Source organism: Pangasianodon hypophthalmus, chromosome 21 (genome assembly GCF_027358585.1).
Source record: "Pangasianodon hypophthalmus isolate fPanHyp1 chromosome 21, fPanHyp1.pri, whole genome shotgun sequence".
Lineage (NCBI taxonomy): Eukaryota > Metazoa > Chordata > Actinopteri > Siluriformes > Pangasiidae > Pangasianodon > Pangasianodon hypophthalmus.
The window spans coordinates 10,901,431-10,923,623 of record NC_069730.1 but is presented as its reverse complement, the minus strand read 5'-3'; the positions used below and the strand labels follow the sequence as shown (position 1 = coordinate 10,923,623).

At 39.1% G+C, this 22,193-nt stretch overlaps 2 protein-coding genes across 2 annotated transcripts in view; one reads left to right on the top strand and one right to left on the bottom strand.

Moving 5' to 3' along the window:
• Positions 1-90: 90 nt before the first annotated feature.
• Positions 91-7,149, top strand: alg3 (ALG3 alpha-1,3- mannosyltransferase). Its single transcript, XM_026925400.3, has 10 exons — positions 91-336; positions 1,261-1,360; positions 1,601-1,748; positions 1,977-2,137; positions 2,352-2,472; positions 3,005-3,138; positions 3,354-3,425; positions 4,138-4,214; positions 4,656-4,800; positions 5,100-7,149. Exons 1-10 carry the CDS (start codon positions 162-164, stop codon positions 5,269-5,271), a joined length of 1,305 nt encoding a protein of 434 aa, XP_026781201.1. The 5' UTR covers positions 91-161; the 3' UTR covers positions 5,272-7,149.
• The window catches only part of vwa5b2 (von Willebrand factor A domain containing 5B2), a 51,013-nt gene continuing 35,625 nt past the window's right edge, over positions 6,806-22,193 (bottom strand). Inside the window, exons 14-23 of the mRNA XM_026925398.3 lie at positions 21,405-21,682; positions 20,107-20,335; positions 19,700-19,776; positions 19,406-19,613; positions 18,915-19,052; positions 13,780-13,896; positions 13,583-13,633; positions 13,175-13,262; positions 9,068-9,191; positions 6,806-8,501 (exon numbers count right to left, since the gene is read on the bottom strand). Coding sequence (XP_026781199.2) covers positions 7,866-8,501; positions 9,068-9,191; positions 13,175-13,262; positions 13,583-13,633; positions 13,780-13,896; positions 18,915-19,052; positions 19,406-19,613; positions 19,700-19,776; positions 20,107-20,335; positions 21,405-21,682 — 1,946 coding nt within the window. The 3' untranslated portion in view covers positions 6,806-7,865. The remainder of the gene's footprint in view (positions 8,502-9,067; positions 9,192-13,174; positions 13,263-13,582; positions 13,634-13,779; positions 13,897-18,914; positions 19,053-19,405; positions 19,614-19,699; positions 19,777-20,106; positions 20,336-21,404; positions 21,683-22,193) is intronic.

Genomic DNA, 22,193 nt, shown 5'->3' with positions numbered 1-22,193 from the left:
GTGCCTTCTGCATATACGCTGTTTTTCGCACCCGCATTTAGACAAATCCCGCCTCTTACAGCACACATGGTTGGTGGAATACGGGTGGAAAACGTCAGGCAGCAGGGACGTGTATTTCCTGCAGTTGCTGCTGTCGTGTCTCTGCTGTCATACAGCCAAACATGGCAGGAGGCAAAAAGAGAAGCGCTCGCCCGTCCACCTTTCACACCACAGTTAACTCCCTGTGGCAGGACAAACACCTGGTGCTGTTCAAAGCGGAATACACTCTCCAGGTGGCGGCGGTTCTCTGGTTTCTGGAAATCGGCATCAACGTGTGGGTCATTCAGAAAGTGGCATGTAAGTCTGGTGCTAGCTAACCGGCTAACAGCCAGGGCATGCAGTGTGGTGTGGCCGAGTTATACCGCGCCAGTGGAAATGGTTAAGAGTTTTAATGCCGCAATGCAGAGGGAGATGTAAGCGAGCAAAACACAGACTTCTGTTAAAAACAGGTCCTTAATGAACACTGCCTTGTTAACCCATAAGCTAATGTCCATGACTGGACCATGGACCAGTGATAGTGCTCTGCCTTTCTGACTATTAAACATGAAGCTTTTAGTCTTTTTTCAAAAATAAATGTAAGAAAACATGGATTTAATCAATTAGAAAATGTCTTTACACATCTCAAGTTAACACAAGGGTTCTTTGTTGACAATTTCAGTCTTAAAAGAGTAAGTTTTGAGTTTTTACAATAAAATTAGCAAATACACAAAAACTGTTAACTACCAGCTAAAATGTCCATTTTTCATGTCCTGTAATAGATGACTCATATATAAGGATGACTAATTCAGAAATAAGATGTGCAAAGTGTTTTAATGATTATTATTCCAAGCTATGGTGTAGTTATATTGTTTTAGATTTTCACATTATCCCTCAGTGCTTTAGGTTTTATTAATGCTAATGTTTAGCATTGATAGTGTGTTTAGACATGCAGAAGAGAAACATGTTTCAGTTCTGGAAAACTGGTTAGTAGAAACATCTGGAAAACTTGTTAGTAGAAACATCTGGAAAACTTGTTAGTAGAAAACATCATTTGTCCATGTGAACTACTGGAAGGAACTATTCTGCAATGTGGTACTATGCCACTCATTCATATGATATGATTTTCCAAATGCGCATGTAAATGTGTAAAATGTGCTCGGCATTGTTGCATTATTCTTGTCAGAATATTAAAGCTTGTCCAGTCACTGTTTTATCTCCCAAACACACTGTCTCTCTCCACAGATACAGAGATTGACTGGAAAGCCTACATGGATGAGGTCGAAGGTGTCATTAATGGTACCTACGACTATACCCAGTTAAAGGGAGACACGGGGCCTCTAGTGTGAGTTTCATTCAGCTGTGCAGAGCATGAGTGTTGAGTCTGGAGTTCTGCGTAACACTGCTCAGTTTACTGTTGACTCTATTCTGTCTTAATCTTCTTGCAGCTTTTTCTCTTAAAACTGAGGATGTAAAGCTTCCACATTCACATTATCAGCTGTATGATCAGCTGTATCACTGGTTAAAATGCTTTAACACATTTTAGAGTATTTGAGCTGTGTGTGTGTTTGTGTGTGTTTTTCAGGTACCCAGCAGGATTTGTGTACATTTTCACGGCACTTTACTATATTACAGACCAGGGGCTGAATATTAGACTGGCACAGTATTTGTTTGCTAGTTTCTATCTTATCACCCTCTTGTTGGTCTTCCGCATCTACAACCGTACAAAGAAGGTGAGTGTAATGTGTAATGTTTGAATGAAGTAAGACCTAAATGTTACAAAAGTAAAGTAAGCCAATTATGTCTTGTGCTTTGAGGATAAATAAAGTATGATCTTTTTATATGACACTGGTTAATAAGATTTACATGTGTTTGTTATCTTCATTTATCAAAGGGGTAATACATCCACTATGAACTATATAAAAAGTCATGCATAAACATTTTACTTCCTGTTTCTTCAGGTCCCACCATATGTTTTCTTCTTTGTGTGCTGTGCGTCATATCGGATCCACTCCATCTTCGTGTTGCGACTCTTTAATGACCCTGTGGCCATGATGCTGCTGTTTGGAGCAGTCAACCTCATTCTGGATGCACACTGGACCCTGGGCTGTGCTGTCTACAGGTAAAAGGATATAGATAAGGACGGGGTTGGATGGATAGATGGAATTGAGGATAAAATAAAAAAATCAGACAGAAAAATAAAGGCCTAGTTTGCATGGCTTTTGAAAATGTAAAGCTTAACATGTCATGACTGAGTTAATCATCTCTTGCAGTGATTGTGTATGTGCTTAAAATTCTGTAATTTCTGTAAATTCTGCATTCTGTAATGTGGATAGTCTGGCCGTGTCAGTGAAGATGAACGTGATGCTCTTCGCTCCAGGACTCCTCTTCATCCTCCTGTCAGAGTTTGGACTGATGAAGACCCTTCCCAAGCTCACACTCTGTGCCATCATCCAGGTCTCACACACATTCTGACAAGAAGCATAAAAGCTTGTTAAGACAGTCACACTGTATTCACAAGGCACAGGTCACTCACCGACCTTCAAAGTCCAGCTATTAGTTCCAGTAAGAAATGTAGGTAGCCAAGTTGGATACAGGCTACTGTATGATGTATATTTATTAGCCCATCATTTGGCTTTATTGTTTTTATTGTTTTTATTGCTTTATTGTAGAATTGAGAGTCTCTATTTGCTAATTGCTTGTTGCTGGAATCACAGCTGTGTCATAAAACCTGTTGCTTGCTACTATGAATGCAGGGTCAGTTTACAGGTTTAATATGCTCACAACAAAATCACTTTCTTGTTAAAACCAAGAAATAGTTATAAATAATTAAATCAATTTATATAAATAATATAAATATAAATAATATAAAGAAATTAAAGCAACTCCTCATCTTAGTCTTCTGTGCTTCCTCACCTCTTTTCCCCTCTCCTCTTGCCTCTCTTTCTCCCACCATCGGTCTTACCTTCCCTTACCTCTCTGTCCTCAGCTTGTGTTAGGTTTGCCTTTCCTCTTGGTGAATCCTGTAGGCTACATGAGCCGGGCGTTTGATCTGGGCCGTCAGTTTCTGTTTAAGTGGACAGTGAACTGGCGCTTCTTGCCAGAATACATTTTCCTCAGCAGGTATTCTCTTCACCCCACAGCAGTGAGTTGGGATATGTGCAGTTATTACTGTAGACTGTGTGTTTGAGGATGATAAAAGCAGCTCTGTGTGGAAAGCAAATCTCCTTTTTATCACATTATCCCTAATAGTTAAACATAATAGAGAGAGCAAGTACAATAGAAAACAACATGTTCAAGCACATAATGATGTTTTACTGTGCAATTTCCATCTTTAGGTACTTCCACCTGGCACTGTTATTCGCTCACCTGACCACACTTGCCTGTTTTGCTTTGAGGAGGTGGAAGAGGTAGGAGACTGTGATGGTTCAAAGTGACAGAAGCCTCCTGTGGTAGGGGTTGCACGACTTCTAATTTTTACTAGTTGATTGTTAACCCAAAAAAAGTAGTTGACTTTTAGTAGTAGCAAAACCATAATTCATACACAGCCATACACAGATTACAAATGATGTATCCAGCTTCAGTGCTTTTGAGCGCAGCGCGCAAACGTCTTATTACTAAATGATAAAATCCTCGCTTAATCACGGATGGAGGATGCGAAGTCCTTTCGACTTGCGAAGTTTTTACACCATATTAAACTCTGTGTATTTGTACTCATCTCACTCTAGCCTTATTAGTGTCCGAAAATAAGTCTGGTTCGAACTCTATGAGACGGCATGCACAACTGATTTGACTGTAATCTAGCTGGACACACCTACATGCAAAGTGACATCAGAATGAAAAAAAAAAAGCCTTTTCCCAGTGTAGTAGTGTGCATTTGACAGTGAAACTGAATTCATCTAATCTAATCAGGCTAACAAATTACATTTACTTGTATTTTTACCGTCTGCTTAACTGTGTTTTTTTTTTTTTTTAAACCGTCCAAATAGTCAACATCCCCACAGCTGCTGTGTTAGTCAACTAGTCTATGCAACTCCTATCCTGTGGTATAAACTCCTTCATGAAGAGAAATGCAGACATGTTTAAACTGTGTGTGTGTGTGTGTGTGTGTGTGTTTTACAGGTCAGGGAGCAGTGTTTGGGCTCTTTTGAAAGATCCGTCAGAGAGGAAGCCAATGACACAGAAGCTCAGTGCTGATCATATCTTTTTATGTGTCTCATTCTAAAAGCCGATTTATATAATCATAATTGACTTTTTTGAGTTTTGGGCCTGTTTTGTTCTGTACTCCAGCACTTGAGATATATCTGTAAATACGAGGTTAAATTACAGAATGTCAGCTTTAAATTTGGAGGTCTGTGTTTGGTAAAGCATGTAGGAGATACAGTCTGGCCATGTCAGGGGGTCATAAGTAATCAGAATTGTATGTCAGTTGTTATATTAGCTCATGCAGAAGAAACCTGCCGAAAGCATTTCATTCCGGAGAGCTCAGCTGCTTTCTCTTAACATGAGGGCTAAACAAGTGTCTCTTGTCTTTCTGCTCCCTTTTTCTTGTTGTTATTTGCTTTCCTTTTTGCAGACTTGTATTTCGTTAATACGTGTTTATCTGATCAATAGTTTAGTGCTCCCTAACTGACTCTCACAGATCGTTCTCATTTTGTTCTCTTCCAACTTCATCGGCATGTGCTTCTGCCGCTCGCTGCACTACCAGTTCTACGTTTGGTATTTCCACACTCTGCCCTACCTGCTGTGGAGCGGTGGGGTGAAGAAACTGGCTCACCTGCTCAGGTGAGAACACACATGCATGCACACACACACCTGAAGTGATCTTTTGTGCTGCATTTTCTCTTTACAAAATTTCACTTGTTTTTTAATTGTAATAGTTCCAGTTACTCCCTCTCTCTGTCTTCTCATCTGTTCTTGCTCTCTGCTTGTTTCTCTCTTCTTGTTGTCTTCTGTTTTTCTGTCTGGCTTTCTGTCTCTGATTTGCTTTCTCCATCTGACACTTCTGTCTCATTCATTATCTTTCTGTCTATCACTCTGCTTTTTTACTATGTAAATCTCCTCTCCTTCTCTCTGTCTCTCAGGGTGTTGATACTGGGTCTGATAGAGCTGGCGTGGAACACGTATCCCTCTACCACCTACAGCTCCTTGTCCCTGCACGTCTGCCATCTCATCATCTTGCTATGTCTGTGGTTCAACCCGACCCCTTCTCCACCAGATACGGGCTCAGAGTCCCACAAGACCAAGCGCCAATGAGTGCTGCTTCACTGGCAGCTGTGTTTCTGTGTTCCTGGTACATACACACCTCTCTTCTGGGTGAAAGAGGGAGAATGTGCAGGAAAAAAAAGGAGGAAATAACTCAAATTTTCAAGATTCTTAAAGATCTATTTTTTTGAGATGGAATATGTGAATGTCATGTGGATCAGCATGTAAAGTGACTTTCTACATGTAGCCCATTACATGCAACTTGAAAAGACGCATGGTGTCGCTTAGTGATTTTGGGACATTGAAACATTGAAATGAAGTATATAAATATCACCTATAGCAGTGGTTTTCAACGTTTTTTTTCTAGAGATCCTGAAAAGTTTAATTTTCGTCCAAATTGAGCGCACCTGGTTCAGCTAATCAGTACTTGGGATTTTGTCTGGCTATTGTCTGGCATACATTTTGACATATTGTTTAGTACGATTTTTTTTTGGACACTGTAATCTTTGCATTCCCTTATGTTCACATGTAGTTTTACACCAAATGTGACAATATAACTGTGACAAAACCATTGTTAATTGAAATACATAACTACAAACACTTTTTTTTCACTTAAGTCATGAAACATTTGTATGAAAAACATACATACTATCTTCAGAAGACATTAGTTAGCTGGATCAGGTTTGTTTGATTTGCGTCAGAACTGTTGAACAGTGCAAGAAGGTGATCTCAGGGAGTTTGGTGGGTTTGATGCACAACCTGTTTAACCATATGTTTGGTGTTTCTTACTGATAAGGTGGAGAGTTCAGTGGGCTTAAAAAAACTTAATGGAATGTATAATAAATGGGTGTAAAGGGGAGAAGACCTTTTGGACATTGTGCTCAGCAATAACTCCACCATAGACCAGCATGCAGTTTACAGTTGAAATCTAGTCACAAAAATTAGACACAGAACAACAAAGCAGCAATTAACTCTTGGTATTAACTTTTTCCTGAAGTCAGAATCAGAGGGCCATGTTCCAGACTGAAAAGAAACGGGCTGACCTTTTGCAACAGGAACATCAGTGTAAAGTTCTGTTACGTTATGTTGTGGAATAGCAAAACCTTTTGACATTTTGTATTACATTGCCACTGCATATTTGGCAAATTTCTTATTTTCAATATTAAGTTGATACACTGAGTTTCAAGTTTATTAGTTTTGATTTGTTGGACGTTTTATCAGGTCCCCCATCACAGGCACTTTCCACGTCTACAATTACAGACTGTAAAAATGATCACCACCCAAGTATCTGGTCAGTGGTGATTTTATATTTTTCCACTGACTGACAGAGTAGAATGGGGCTTGTAAACTGTTCCTTAAAGTGCACCTACATAGTCAGTGTGTACTGGCAGTGTGTACTGTAGATTTATATGCAAGTTGTATTAACTGAAAGCTTTTAAAAAAAAATCTGATTGTAGACAAATCTGATTTAAATGGTTGCTTTGTGTCTTATTGGCAGGTACTTTACTCTTAACAACATTTTCTTCAAATGTGACTATAAGCTTTGGCCAAATAACTAATTCAGGAATATAGTACAGGGCACAAAAACAGCATAAAACTATTTCCAGTGGCTTTTTTTTTTTGGCAACTGTCTTTTTCTGTCTGTTCCTAGTATTTGTTTTTATTTCTTTATTTTTTTTTTCTTTACTTCTTTTATAGTTTGAGGAAGGTGTGTGAAGTTATTTTTGCATGACTATAAACAGATTTTGTCATGTTTAGTTACTGTTTTTGTGTGATCTCTTAAATACATAAGGCAGCTGCACACAGACTTAATCTGGTGTATCTTCTAAATGTGTCAGGGCTATAAAGCATCAGGCATAGGATTGTGAACTGGAAGCAACACAATGGCATAACACCATCTTGTTTTTAAAAATAAAGTTTATTGCAAGATTTTCTGATTGATTTATTCATCTGTTGCAAATCTCAGTACAGCTTCAACATCAAGTCTAAAGCACGTCAGCCCATCTCAACTATTAATTAAGCTCTTTAAAATGTTTTTGGAAAACTAGGAATGAACACAGTACACAAAAGTGGCAGCTAAAACCTACACACATACAACTGAGCGATTTTTCATTTCATTTTCAGCAAGACAGAAAGAAAACTAAAGTTTAAATCCCTGCAGTAATTTTGGATGAGGCAAATTCTGAAGGCACAGATTAAGTGTACTATAGTCTGTGATTTTGGCAGAAGTTAGCTGAAACTGGCTGTTTTAATACTCAAAATTCAGACAAATGCAGCCCTTCTCAGGAAAGTAGTTCTAGCTCTCAGACTAAAGTTATTTGTTATTACACTAATATAATTTATCATTTAAATTCATAAAATGGCAGTTGCCTTATACATATTGTATATTCTAATGCTTCTCAAGACAAGACATTTTAACAGGAGTATGAAGATGGCTCCTCTTGTCCTTTAGGGTCTAGTCCATGTAACGATGGACTATAAATATAGATACAGGATTAGACAAGAACTCTGTGTTAGAGCTTTTACGTTAATTTGTAGCAGACCATGTTGAAGTGGACATTATACCACATACTTGGCTCTAGCAGTGCATGCTGAGCTGGAGATCCTCATTCCAGAGCATGATGAATTGGATTGAATTGGTTCTGTCACATGTAATTTGGGTTGTAGCAGAGCACGTTAAGTTGCAGATTTTCATCCCAGTGGCGCAGCAGCAGGAACAGCTGTCTAGCGGCTGCCCTCAGCCCTGGCAGGTCTACGCCCTCTGGAAGTGATTGATGTTTAAGCCAGAAGTCTGCCTTGGCTGCCACAAGCTCCCACTCCACAAAAAAGCCTGCACAGTGGTGCTCAAGCCACGCCAAAGCCACAGACGTTGCCCAGCTGGAACTCTCCACATCCAGCTGTGCCAGCTCTTCCCCCTGTGGTTCTGCCTCCTCACACGTGTCTGTTTCAGAGCCACGCCCACTGTCAGCCTGTGGGACTCCCCCTACAAGTTCTGCAGAGCCCTCTTCTAAGCTGAACGGTTCTGGAAGCACCGTGAGGCGATCACTGGAATACGGTCGGCCTGAGCTAGCATGAGGTGGGTGTGTGCTACTCTGGTCATCTGGCCTGTAGGAGGCAATGGGGCGAGTGGAGGGGGAAGAGATGCAGTGGTAAGGGGGGCTCAAGCTGCTGCGGTGGATCAGGTATGGAGATGCTCGCTTTAGACGATCCAGGGGGATGTGAATGCACTCAGAGAACGACTCAGACAGCAGGAAGGCACCCGAAGCAAGCTGCAAACGCAACTAAAGAACAGGTGTCACAAAGACAGGAATTTGTACTATGGATATAGTAATTAGCACAAATTCCTCTAAATAGGATTTCTTAGTAGAAATGCATGTGCCTTTTAAAACAAATTTAAATGACGAAACCTCTGACAATTTGTAGGTTCAGGTTCCTTCTAATTGCTAACTTTGCTGGTTAGTCTTAAATGCAAATTTTGAACTACATGGATGGATGGTTGGCTACACAAAACACAAACATTTAAATGAAGAAAATTAATGATACATTTTTAACTTCTAATCACTTCTATTTATCTACTCTTTTTTCACTGATTTCACAGATGTTTACTTTTTAGAAGTTCCACTTCATATTGCAAAGTGTGATCAATCATGGCTTGTTACCAGTACTGCAGTGAAGTGCACCCCTGAACCAGTACACCTGCCACTAATAACATTCAAATTTTGAGCTAAATTTAATGTCAGACTAAGGTTGGACTAAACTACTGAAAATCATTGCATACCGGGACCATAAATGTGACTGGATGGTCAAAGGAGCGTGTGTATGATTGGAGGATATGTATGATTCTCACCAGGGGCAGGTAGTCAGGAGACTGGGAGTCTGCCTGTGTTTCAGATTCAGCAGACAGGCATTGAGGTTTAAGAGGAGTGTGCCTTCCTGAGCTGTGGCTAGGCCTCAGTCTGCCAAGATTAAATCTGCCAACACACACACATTGGGTCTGACAGAATTCTACACTTTCACTCCCCACAACCCACATTTTATACATTTTCACCAGATACACTTGCAAAAATGTTTATACCATATTAATGAAATAATATTCAGTTATTAATAATAGTATCATCTATGACAATTGGTGAAATGTACTTCATATTTAAACAAATTTATCTATTAATATGCCAGGTTAACCAAGCATGTTTTCATGTCTACACAGCCCTAATAAAATGGCAGGTTTTTGTGATGTAAAAAAAAAATGAAACTATGTTGTCAGAGCCTTTTTCACTTTTACTGTGAAACTGCAACATATAAAAAGCAAGTGACAAACAACCAGAAATGTTTTAGGGGAAAAAACAGAAAGACAAAAAAACACCTAACTTGTGTAAGTGTGCACACCCTTTTATAATTGGGAATGTAGCAGTGTTCAGAATCAACCAATCACATTCAAACTCATGTTAAATACTAACCAGTATACCCCTGCCATCAATTAAAGTGACTGATCAACCCTAAATAAAGTACAGCTGTTCCTGACAGCTTCTTGGTAACATCCAACTAGAGTAGTCATGGGACACAAAGAGCTTACAAAGCAGACATGGGATCTCATTGTTGAAAAATCTCAATCAGGAGTGGGTTACAAAAAAATTCCAAGGCATTGGCTAGACTGTTAGGGGCGCGGTGGCTTGGAGGTTAGCACATTTGCCTGGAACCTCTGGGGTTGGGGGGGGGACTCCAGTTTTCTCCCCCAGTCCAAACACATGCATTGTAGGCTTCCAAATTGTCCATAGTGTGTGTGCGATTGTGCCCTGTGATGGGGTGTGCCCCAAGTTCCCTGGGATAGGCTCCAGGCTCCCCTGTGACCCTGCATAGAATAGGCAGTATGGAAAATGGATGGATGGATGGATATACCTTTGAACACTGTAAAGACAATAATCAATAAGTGGAGAAAATATGTTCAGGAAAATATGCACAACAGCATCACTAAGAACAGGACATCCCTCTAAAATAGATGAGAAGACCAGGAGAAAACTGGTCAGGGAGGCTGCCAAGAGGCCTACAGCAACATTAAAATAATGGCAGGAATTTCTGGCAAGTACTGGTAGCTCCTTATATGTGACAACAATCTCCCAAATTCTTCATTTGCCTGGGCTAGGAAGTCTTTTTTTTAAAAAAAAAAAAATAAAAAAAAAAAAATAAAATAAAAATAAAAATCCAAGTCTGGTTAAAGTTTGAAAAAAAAAAAAACATACATCCAATCTCCTAAAACTATGTGAAAGGTGTTATGGTCTGATGAGACCAAAGTTGAACTTTTTAGCTATAAAAAAGAAAGAAGGAAAAAAACACCATCCCCATGGTGAAGCATGGGGGTGGCAGCATCATTCCTTGGTAACCAGGTTATTGGACAATTTGTATGTATGTATGTATGTATGTATGTATTTATTTATTTCCTAAAATGATTCTAATTGTTTTTTCTTTAATTTATAGGTTGCAGTTTCACAATAAAGGTAGACAAGGTTCTGACATGATTTTTCTTGGTTTAGTTTTTTACATCACAAAAACCTACCATTTTAAAAGGGGTGTGTAGACATTTTATATCCACTGTAAGAACATTTGCAAAGCCCCTTCTAGCAAGTGGGAGAAAGGTTTCAAACATTATGCTTTGTCATACCTGCACAACTATGAATGTGAGAAAATACCTATTTTATATACAACACATATGCAGTCAGCTCCATAAGTATTTGGACAGTGACACAATTTTTGTAATTTTGCCTCTATATACCACCACAATTGATTTGAAATGAAGCAATAAAGATGTGATTGAAGTGTAGACTTTCAGCTTTAATTCAATGAGTTTAAAAAAAAATTACATTAAACATTTAGGAATTACAGCCATTTTTCCCTGAGTCCCTTCATTTTCACAGGCTCAAAAGTAATTGGACAAACTAATAATCATAAATATTAAGATTTTTTTTAATACTTGGATGCAAATTTTTTTGCAGTCAATGACTGCATGAAATCTGGAACCCATGGACATTACTAAATGCTGAGTTTCCTCCCTTGAGATGCTTTGACAGGCCTTTACTACAGCTGCCTTCAGTTGCTGCTTGTGTGAAGGTCTTTCTGCTGTCAGTTCAGTAAGTGAAAAGCATGCTCAATTGGGTTGAGGTCATCGGACATTTAAGAACATTTAATTTATTTGCTTTAAGATGCCCTTGGGTTGCTTTCACAATATGTTTTAGGTCATTATCCATCTGTACTGCGAAGCACTGTCCTATTAGTTTTGCAACATTTGACTGAATCTGAGCAGAAAGTATCACTCTATATGCATTCGAATTCATCCTGCTACTTCTGTCAGCAGTCACAGCATCAATAAACACCAGTGACCCATTTCCATTGGCAGCCATACATGCCCATGCCATAACACTGCCTCCACCATGTTTGACAGATGATGTGGTATGCTTTGGATCATGATACCTTCCTTACCTTCTCCATACTCTTCTCTTCCCATCTTTCTGGTACAAGTTAATCTTGTTCCAGAATTGGTCAGGCTTTTTTTTTTTTTTTTAGATGTTTTCTAGCAAAGTCTTCTGTAGTCTTCCAGGCCTTTCGGTCTTGCTGAGCTCACCTGTGCATTCCTTCTTTTTAAGAATGTACCACATTATTTATTTAGCCATTCCTAAAGTTTCTGCTATCTCTCTGATAGGTCTGTTTTGTTTTTTCAGCCTAATGATGGCCTCCTTCACTTGGATTGGCACCTCTTTGGACCGCATATTGACAGTTCTCATGAACAGCTATCAAATGCAAATTCAACTCTTGGAATCATCTCCAGACCTTTTATCTCTTTAATTTCTCATCAAATTTTGAGCCTGTGAAAATGGAGGGACTCTGCAAAAAATGGCTGTAATTCCTAAATAGTTAATGCAATATTTTTGATAAACCCCTTCAATTAAAGCTGAAAGTCTACACTTCAATTACATATTGATTGCTTCATTTCAAATCCATTGTGGTGGTGTACAGAGGCAAAAATACATGTTGTGTCACTGTCCAAATACTTATGGGCCTGACTGTATACCTTATACTGTATGAATATAGGAATAATAGTTACAGACACATGAAGGACAAACTGCTGTCTCAAATGAAATGTGAGAACTGTACTATTTCAAAACGGAAATGTGTTATATCACTGAATATAAGGAGTCTGTTAATGGGCTGTGCTATTTTGGGTAGAGCTATACAAAAGGGGGTGTGACCTGGCAGTGGGTTCTTAGCACAGAGGCAGTGATAATACAGTATTTTATTGACTCCAATCACAGTCTTACGAGTTCTGTCCCATTTCTTACAACCCGATTTTGTGGATGTTCATTATTTATTTATATCATTCAAGCCCAACATAAATAGGCTTCTTCACCCAAATAAATAAAATGAATTACTAATTAAATGCAGACTTAATTTATCTCTAATTAAATCTTTTACAAAGACTAAATCATATTTTGCAAAGATTCAAATTTTCACCATTAAATAACGTGATTACTGGGAAATCAGACATAATTCGCAAACTATGGAGAGAGCCATGAGCATTTGGTTCCATTGAAAAAAATCATAAAGGTAGAATTTGCCATTTATAGTGTTTTGGATCCAACTATTACATATACTATTTTATTTGCAAGCAAAGACTGCTGAGAACCCCTAATGTTCTCCAGAACACTGTTCTAGAGTTTAGGGAATCATCTCCCACCAGCTGAGGATTAACAGCAGGTCTGCCTCAATTAAACAAAGTGTTCAAGATGGATTATACTGCTTCAGGAGATCAGACAGGAGCAAAGAGCTCAGAGCTCTAAACATCTTAAGTAGTCAATGAGGACTGTAACTGGCAATTTTCCAATCTTTAGGTTATGAAAGCATGCACTAGTTTCTTAGCATCTTATAGGGTTAGAATATAGCATAGGTCTGAACAAACATTTCTGACCTGGAGCTGAAGAAACTCTCCATGGACCTGCTTTCGACTGAACGTTGAGAACGGTATGAGGCAGCAGATGGACTGCCAGGACCCACATCTGACACAAACAGATACAACGATTTACACTGTACCATTTAATATAGATGTTAACAAAAATTGATTTCTATTCCAAAAAAAAAAACAATGGCTTGAAATTTTTTTTGGCATTTCAAAGCTGTTTTCACAGGACTAAACCCAAACTTGCCATTTTCAATAACTCCTTATAAGTGTTTTAAATTTCTTCCACTGTCCTTTGAACTCTCTAGATGTTTCTTTCTCGTTATCACCAATTCTCTTACTCTTGCTCTTTCTTTACCTGTTTTTCTCCATGTCACATTCACTCACTCATTCTTTCTGTATTTATCTTTCTTTACTCACTGCTGCCCAAAGATGCCAAACTGGGTGGAGAAGCTGTGGTGTTTTCTCTGGCTGGAAAAAATATATAATTTTGGAGCATTTAATCTCCTGAAAGTGTGAGCTGCATCAGAAATCCAACAATACAGGTGTGCAAGGACACAACAATGGAAAACAACATGAAGTGTTGCAATGTTTTGTAGGCATGTATGCATTATTACCTGTAGAGGTGTGTGTGTCGTCTATCTCCTCACTCTCTCTGCTGGATCGTTTGCGACCAACAGAGTATGCCCTCTGTCTCCTGGTACCAGTTGTGTGTCTACTCCCAAAACGCACACCTTACAGAACACAAACCAGTGTTGCAATACATACTACTAACAAAACACACATACATATATTACAGGCATACAGCATTATGATAAATCTTCACCACAAATATAACACACAGATAGCAGTGCAAACATGACCACAGACTGCAAAGACAGTCAATCATTCATTTTCAGTAAATACTGAGTGCAAACCCAGAGAATTCACCCCAGATGAAGTCCATGGCAGATCACCACACACACACATTAACACACTGATTCAAATCTAGGGGCAATTTAGCATAGGCAATCTGCCTACCTGCATGTTTTTTGGACAGTGGGAGGAAACTGAAGAATGTGGATGAAACCCATGCAAACACAGGGGGAACATGCAAAACACTGCACAGACAAGCTCAGGATCGAACTAGGGATGGTGCTGTGAACTGGCAATACTACCCACTGCACAACCTGGGATCAGTGTACCTCAAAAAGAGCACCAGAAATGTTTTTCTAATAAAAGCAGTGACGGCTCACTTCTATTGCCTCCCACCATTTATATTAGCCATTCAACAAATACTGATCTTCATAAAGTCCTCACTGACATCTCCATATAATTTAAATCCCATCGAAAAACTAACTACCTGTATTGAGTAGCCAACGATTAAAAAAATTGTCACTATTTGACACATATGTAGTAGTGCTGTTGATTTAGCTTTGAGCGTGATTCGCTCACGCTCTATAATGTGTGGGGCAGAGCACTAACTGCCACTTTAGCTTCCACAGAGTTATTATTGCACCTAGTGGTCAAAAATGGGAACTGACATATGTGCCAAACAAATAGGTCCATTGGGGTATGGATTTGCGCTGCCCCACGCTCGAGGAAAGAGCAGCTGGCAGACCGCTAATGACAGCGTTGCCAAATTGGGCTAGTTTAAAATACTTCACAGCCTCCAAGATCTTGTTTTATAGCAAATAATGAAAGCAAAGTGTAAGTGACATTTTATTGGCAGAAGCTTGAAATGGGTAGAAATGTCTAGAAATAGGTTTAATAATCTGGGTTACTGTAATCTTATAACAGGAAATACTAGATAAATTTGACTATATTCAAAATATTTTCACTTGCAAAGATGTAATGTCTTATAGTGTATTTATGTCCTCCAGCCCCACCAAAATCTGTGGTCATAAGTGGAACAAACCGCCAATAATGTATGTCACAATGATTAAATTCAGTAAAAACCAGTGTGGTGGCACAACCCTGACCAGGATAAAAAAGTTACTGAAAGTGAGTGTGGGCAAAACCAACACAATTTAAAAATACTTGTTTGCCTTTACCAAGTCTAGTCTACAAATTGGTTTGGTTATTATTATTGGTATTTGGTTTCTAAGTTAATTGGTTACAATAATAGAGTACTATGGCAGCTAGTTAGATATTTTGTCCAAATTAGCAACTTAGTTTCTGTGGAAGTGGGGGCGTGGTCGAGCACCTGTAAGTGAATGGGGAGTGGAGCCGGAGAATGTGAGGGGTATTGATCACACACCTGTGGGGAACTTGAGTAACCAGTGTTCTGTGTTTCAGCGAGTGGCGGCAAGGATAAAGAGGGGAGAGGCGAGAGCTACGAGAGAGCGAGAGTTGAGCAGCACAGAACCGTGTGTGTGTGTGTGTGTGTGGAATGTGCTATAAAATTGCTGAAAAGAGAGCGGAGTATTAACGGCCAATGAAGAGCCTCTTTTTGAGTTGTTCCAAGCCTGTCCCGGTCTACTCATTTCCCTCAGAAACAAGGAGAAGTGTTGCAGTTTCTTTTTTGTAATAGCCACAGCTAACATTGTTAATCCGGGACCGTATTCGCAAAGAATCTAAAGGATAAATAACTCCTAACTGGGAGAAACTTGGCATGTTTATTCTAATAGCAAAGACTTTTTGTCAAAGCTTAATTCACAATGCATTTTATTGCTAAAAGTACAGTTGAGGACAAAATTATTAGCCCCCCTATGAAATTTTAAGTTTCCTCAAGATATTCCCAAGTACCTATTTAACAGAGCAAGGAATTTTTAACACAGCATTTCTGAACATACTATTTTTTGTTAGAAGGACCAAAATATTTATATTTGCACACCAAAACATTGTTATGTAAGAAAAAGCTAAAATGACCAGGGACATTATTATTAGCCCCCTATAAGAAATGACCATTTATTAAGTCCTTTACCTTCACAGGTGATGTGCGTAAAGGTGATCAGGTGAAACAGGTGATCTCACTCAATAATTAAGTTAAATTAAGGTATAAAAGCCTCAGTATGGGTCACTGAGCTGTCATTTGAGAAAGCAACATGCCAAAAACAAAGGAAATCAGTTTGGACTTGAGACAAAGAATTAATGATGCACATAAAACAGGAGAAGGATATACAAAGCTATCCAAGCGTTTCCAAGTCTCAAGAACCGGAGTGAGAGGTATAATCCGGAAATTCAAAGAAAGCCACACAGTGCAGAACAAGCCTGGCAGAGGTAGGAAGCGAAAGATTTCAAAGACACTGGAAAGAAAACTAGTGAGAGATGTGTCTAAAGACCCCAGAACAACTGCCAAGACACTGGCGAATGACTTGGCCACATCAGGAATCATAGTCTCTAAGAAGACCATCACTAGAGCTCTGCACAGGAATGAACTGCAAGGTTGCAGACCAAGAAAAACTCCACTTTTGAAGAAAAGACACCTTCAAGCCAGACTTAAGTATGCTCAGGACAACCTGGAGAAAGATTATTCATACTGGAAGCATGTCTTATGGTCTGATGAGACTAGACTAGAGCTCTTTGGTCACAGAGACACTGCTTACGTTTGGAGAAAAAAGGGAGAGGCATTCAACCCAAAGAACACCGTCCCCACAGTGAAACACGGTGGTGGGAGTATTATGCTGTGGGGATGCTTCAGTGCATCTGGAACTGGAAATCTTGTCAAGGTGGAAGGGATCATGAATAAAGAAAAATATGTGGATATTTTGAAAGAAAACCTTAAGCAGTCAGCAGTGAAACTAGGTCTGAGTTGTCGCTTCATCTTCCAACATGACAACGATCCTAAACATACGTCTCTCTTGGTGAAGAACTATCTCCAGACGAACAAGGTGAATGTCATAGAATGGCCTGCACAAAGCCCTGACTTAAATCCAATAGAAAATATGTGGGGTGACCTAAAGAAAAATGTCCATGCCAGAAAACCATCGAATCTGGAGGAACTTGAGAGATTCGCCAAAGAAGAATGGGCCAGGTTTCCTCAAATGAAGTGTCAGAGACTTGTTGACGATTACACCAAACGACTGCAGGCAGTTATCCAGCAAAAAGGATACACAATTGACTATTAGAATGTGGGGGGCTAATAATTTTGACTCTGGTAGTTTTTGTGTTTTGTGTAATATTTTCATTTCTGTGTGGAATATAAAATAATGTAAGCATCCAAAATAAAACTAGGATGTCTAAAAAAGCTGTGTTAATTTTTTTTTGCTCTGGTTAAAAGCACTTTTGAAATACTTTTAAAACAATGACTATTTTGTAGGGGGGCTAATAATTTTGTCCTCAACTGTAGGCCCTTCGAGAGTTCTTTGGTCAAAAGGTATCGTTTAGTAAGGAATACAACACAACATACCGTGGCGTTATATGAAAATAATGCAAGCGGAATATTGCTACCGCACACACAGCCCTTCTCTCTCTCTCTCGCTCCTCTCCCCTCTCTCTCTCTCTCAAAAAATGCAGTCTGTCATTTTACCGAGAAACTGGAAAGTGTAAACACCAATGTCCTGAAGACTTTCCTGAGCTCGGAAACCTGGACAGTTACAAAGCATTTACAACAGAGGCTCCTTCTATAAATGCTAAATAAATGTCACCAAAAAACCTCCCCACAACAACCACATGTGTAAATGGTGACTTCTCTATGAATACTAAAGGAAAAATGTGGTGTTCCACAAGCTCCTGTTTCAGGCCCACTGCTTTTTTCTCTATATATGCTACCTGTGGTTAAAATTATTCATAAACATTGTATTAGCGTCCACTGTTATGCTGATGACACAGACGCAGTATGTTTCAGCAAAGGCAGATGAGAGACACCAGCTTAATAAAGTTGAGGAATGTGTAAAGGACACGAGACACTGGATGCTTAGTAACTTCTTTCTACTTAATTCTGACAAGACCAAAATACTTTTACTAGGAGCACATGCAGCAAGAAGTAAGCTTTCTGATTACACAGTAACTCTGAATGGCCTTTCAGCCTCATCATGTGCAGCAGTAAAACACCTTGGTGTGATTATTGACTACAGACTCTCATTTGAATCTCATGTAGATAATATTACTAGGGTAGCTCTTTTTCATCTCAGAAATATTGCTAAAATAAGAAACATAATGTCACTATATAATGCAGAAAAACTAGTTCATGCTTTTGTTACCTCTAGTTTGTCTGTTACTGTAATGTCTTGCTGTCTGGATGTTCCAGCAGATGTATAAACAAGCTCCAGTTAGTCCAGAATGCAGCAGCGAGAGTCCTTACTAGAACCAGAAGATTTGACCGCATCACCCCTATCTTATCCACACTGCATTGGCTCCCAGTCAAATTTTGCATTGATTATAAAATACTACTATTGGCCTGTAAAGCACTGAATACTTTCGCACCACTGTACCTGAGCGAATTTCTGATCTTTTATGATCCGCCACACTTACTTCAATCAAAAGGTACAGGCTCTTTGTTGATACCTCGAATAGTGAAGGCTACAGCAGGGGGCAGAGCTTCCTCTTACAAAGCCCCACAGTTATGGAACAGCCATCCAGTTAGTGTTTGGGACTCAGACACAGTCTCAGTGTTTAAGTCTAGGCTGAAACCATATTTGTTTAGTCAAGCCTTTTGTTAATAGCCTTTTCTTAGGTAAAGGCACAGATCTGGATGGTTCATGGGCATAAAGTATTTTGGTAAACTGGGATGTTTGGATGCTGTCAACCTCAAACCAGACCCACCCCCCACCCCACCCAATACTGAGACATTAGCTTGTCCTGTGCAAGTGTCCTGTGCAAGTGTGTCTACCCATGTGTCGTTTGTCCGTGGACTCTGAAAACATTTTCCTGGGGCTGGCATCAGTAGTACTGAAGGTTGTATACATGGAGATGATTCCACAGCTCTTGCTGGTCTGGATCGCTTTCATTCGGTATCGCTTTGATGAACCTGCAGTACAGAGATGAATTTCTTTAAAAAAAGAATTTCAAGTAATTGAAGAAATTTAATTTTCTTTTCTAGTAGTAGAAGTTCAGGTACTAGATTGTTATAATCATATAAGACATTTCATGGCTAATCAGAAATAATACCTGTCATCACGACTGACATTCAAAAAAGTCTAGATGACAGCAAGACTCTCTCTCTCTCTCACACACACACACACACACACACACTTAATAATGTGAGTCTGACCATCTATCATCACATCATCACTAAAATATTTACTGCAGTATTTCCCAGCTCTCTTACATCTTCTCAGACTCCCTCATTTCTTTTTCCAGTTCTCTCTGCTTTTCTCTCACCATGCTCTATGTCTGTCTCCTTCTCTGCCATGTACTCGAAATCTCGGATGACAGACCGGGCAGCAAGATGGTGGACAATCTCATCCCAGATGTCTCGTGGTGCTTCTTCAGAACTCCAGAGGACACATAGGTCCATGCTGACCTCCCAGGACATAGGCTTTGAACCCAGCAGGCCATGGATCACCGACCGGCATGGCACCTGCACAACCTGATATTGAACTAATTAGTATGGCTGTATGTGTCATGTGTTATTGCTTTAAAAAAATTCTGTATTTGCTTTCAATAAAAGCCTACGGGAGCCGCTGCAAATATGGATTCAGGATCGGTGAAACCATCCCAGTCCAACGGTGAAGCTGGGAAGAGAAGACCATCTGCAGGGAAGGGTAAAAAGGGGCAAGATGAGCGAGAACAATTATAAGGAATGCTCATTCTGGGAATTTATTTAAAAGTACACCAGCGTCCAAAAGACAAGAGTTTAGTAGAAATATCTACATAATCTGTGTACTCAATCACTTTTGGTAACACGTAAACTTTTAACACAGTTTTAACTGTTGCAATTCTTAAGACATAAACCAACAAATATCATGATTCAATTAGTTTTGTCCGCTATATGTTATGTTTTACTATGTTACTATGTTGTACATAAAAAAAAAAAAATAGATATCATGTGTGTGTATGTGTCTGTGTGTACGTTGTCTCACTGGAGTCTGTGAGAGACAGAGGTCCTTGTGGAATGTTGTGTGTCTCTGTATCACTCTCCTCCAGTCTGCCCCCCATTGCCTGCTCGAATGAGACTCTCTCCAGTGCCCTTCGCAGTCGGTGCATGTCCAGCTCACCCTGTGGTGAGGAAAAACTGCGGCCGGCCAGTGCAGCACGGGCTAAAGCCTTCTGCCTGAGCGCACACCCCTCACCATCTAACAGCCGGCCAGCCTAAACATATACACATGCACACACACACACAAAATTACTACACTTGTGAACCAGCAACATTTCCCTGTGTGCTATTAGACCGCACTTCTTTTAATTAATTTAATTTTAATACTACAGTTTTTCTTTGTGTCAGCGACAACATCCTTGTGAGATTTCATAACATAATTGGATCACGTTAATACTACATGAATTGATCACATTCACTCTATATAATTGGAACAAGTAATTAGAAACTTGTTTAAATTAAATTTAGAATAACCAATTAAATCACATTTTGATTTTTCGTGTATCCTTGAGAGGACATTCCACTGACATAATAATTATTGCAGCTAATTAATGCTACGATACACCTAAGTCCAACCCTAACCTTAACTTCAGTAACTAATACAAAACCTTTTGCGTCAGTTTTCAGTTTTCCTCAGTGGGACCAGCCAAATATCCCCACAAAAAACGGTCACAAAACTTTCAGATCTAAACATATCTCATCTATTTTTTATACCAGATAGAACCCCCCCACACCCACCACACACACATAAACTCATGTTGTTTGTGTTGTTTTTCTTTATTTTAATATTAATTAATTAATATTATTAATTATACATATTATTATTATTATTATTATTATTATTATTAATTATACATATTATTATTATTAATTATACATATTATTATTATTATTAATAATTATAAATAATTTCTGGTTTTTAAATGGTTTTTACAAATATTTAATTGAATTATTACAAATGTGCTAAAGAATACATGAATCAGTGAGTTTCTCTCAACTGAATATTGTCAACAGCTTATCTGAATATTCTAAAGAGGGTGCAACAAAATTCTATAATCAGAAAGCTACAGGCAAACAACCATTAACAGGCTACATCCAAAACTGCATATCGGACATATACATGGAAAGGTTGATTATGGCAAGCTCAAATTTTCTCTAACAGTTAGCCATTTTTAAAACACCTGAATTTCCATATAAGTATTGTTTTCCAGAAATTCTCACACAGTAACAAACCATATAAGTCACATAGAATTTCCTTCCACTTTCTTCCACTTTGTTTCTCACCTTCCCAAACTCTGCCTCCACTGATGAGGTGATGTTTTGTTTCCATGATGTGTCCCAGCGTGTGAGACTATGGCTGTATTGTGGCTGCACTCTCTCCAGGCCGTGAGGAAGTGACGCAGCGTCCATGCCCAAAGAGAGGCACTCAGCTGGGGGACAGTAGGAGGGAAACACACCCCTCTCACTGCCCAGAGAGCACCGTGTTAGTGTGTACTGTTCCTGCACATATGATGTCTGCTCCATCCGCCAGCGTACATCACTTGCAGCGTATTCATCAGTGGCTTGTAATCATACAAAATAAACAAAAAATTTCATTTGATTAATTACGATTTCACCAACAGAAATAATAGTGTACTTTTAAGACATGCTTCCTTTTTGACAATCTGTATTGAAGCAACCTGGAAACTAATACAAACTAACATGAAGCAGTAATCGTGTAGGTGGCATTGATCTGTATGTTATTAGAGTTGGTGGTGTTTCTTTGCTAATGTCTTTGGAATTAATTTTATGTTAATGTTAATGTTCTGGGTGTGCCTGTATTACCAGAGATGGAGATATGTTTTTGTGTTACTAGATTTGATGGTTTGAATGGCCTATATGATTGTGTATTACTGGAGTAAAATTTATTAATTGTAATTTTATAAATGTGGATATTTATCTGTACATGTGCAAGCAGTGACCACAGAATATATGACCATATGACCACATAACATTTGTGGTGTGAACGCAAAAGTGTCTCAGTGTGCCCCAGACAGCAAGAAAAGACCGCCTAATGGACTGCGTCATTGCCCT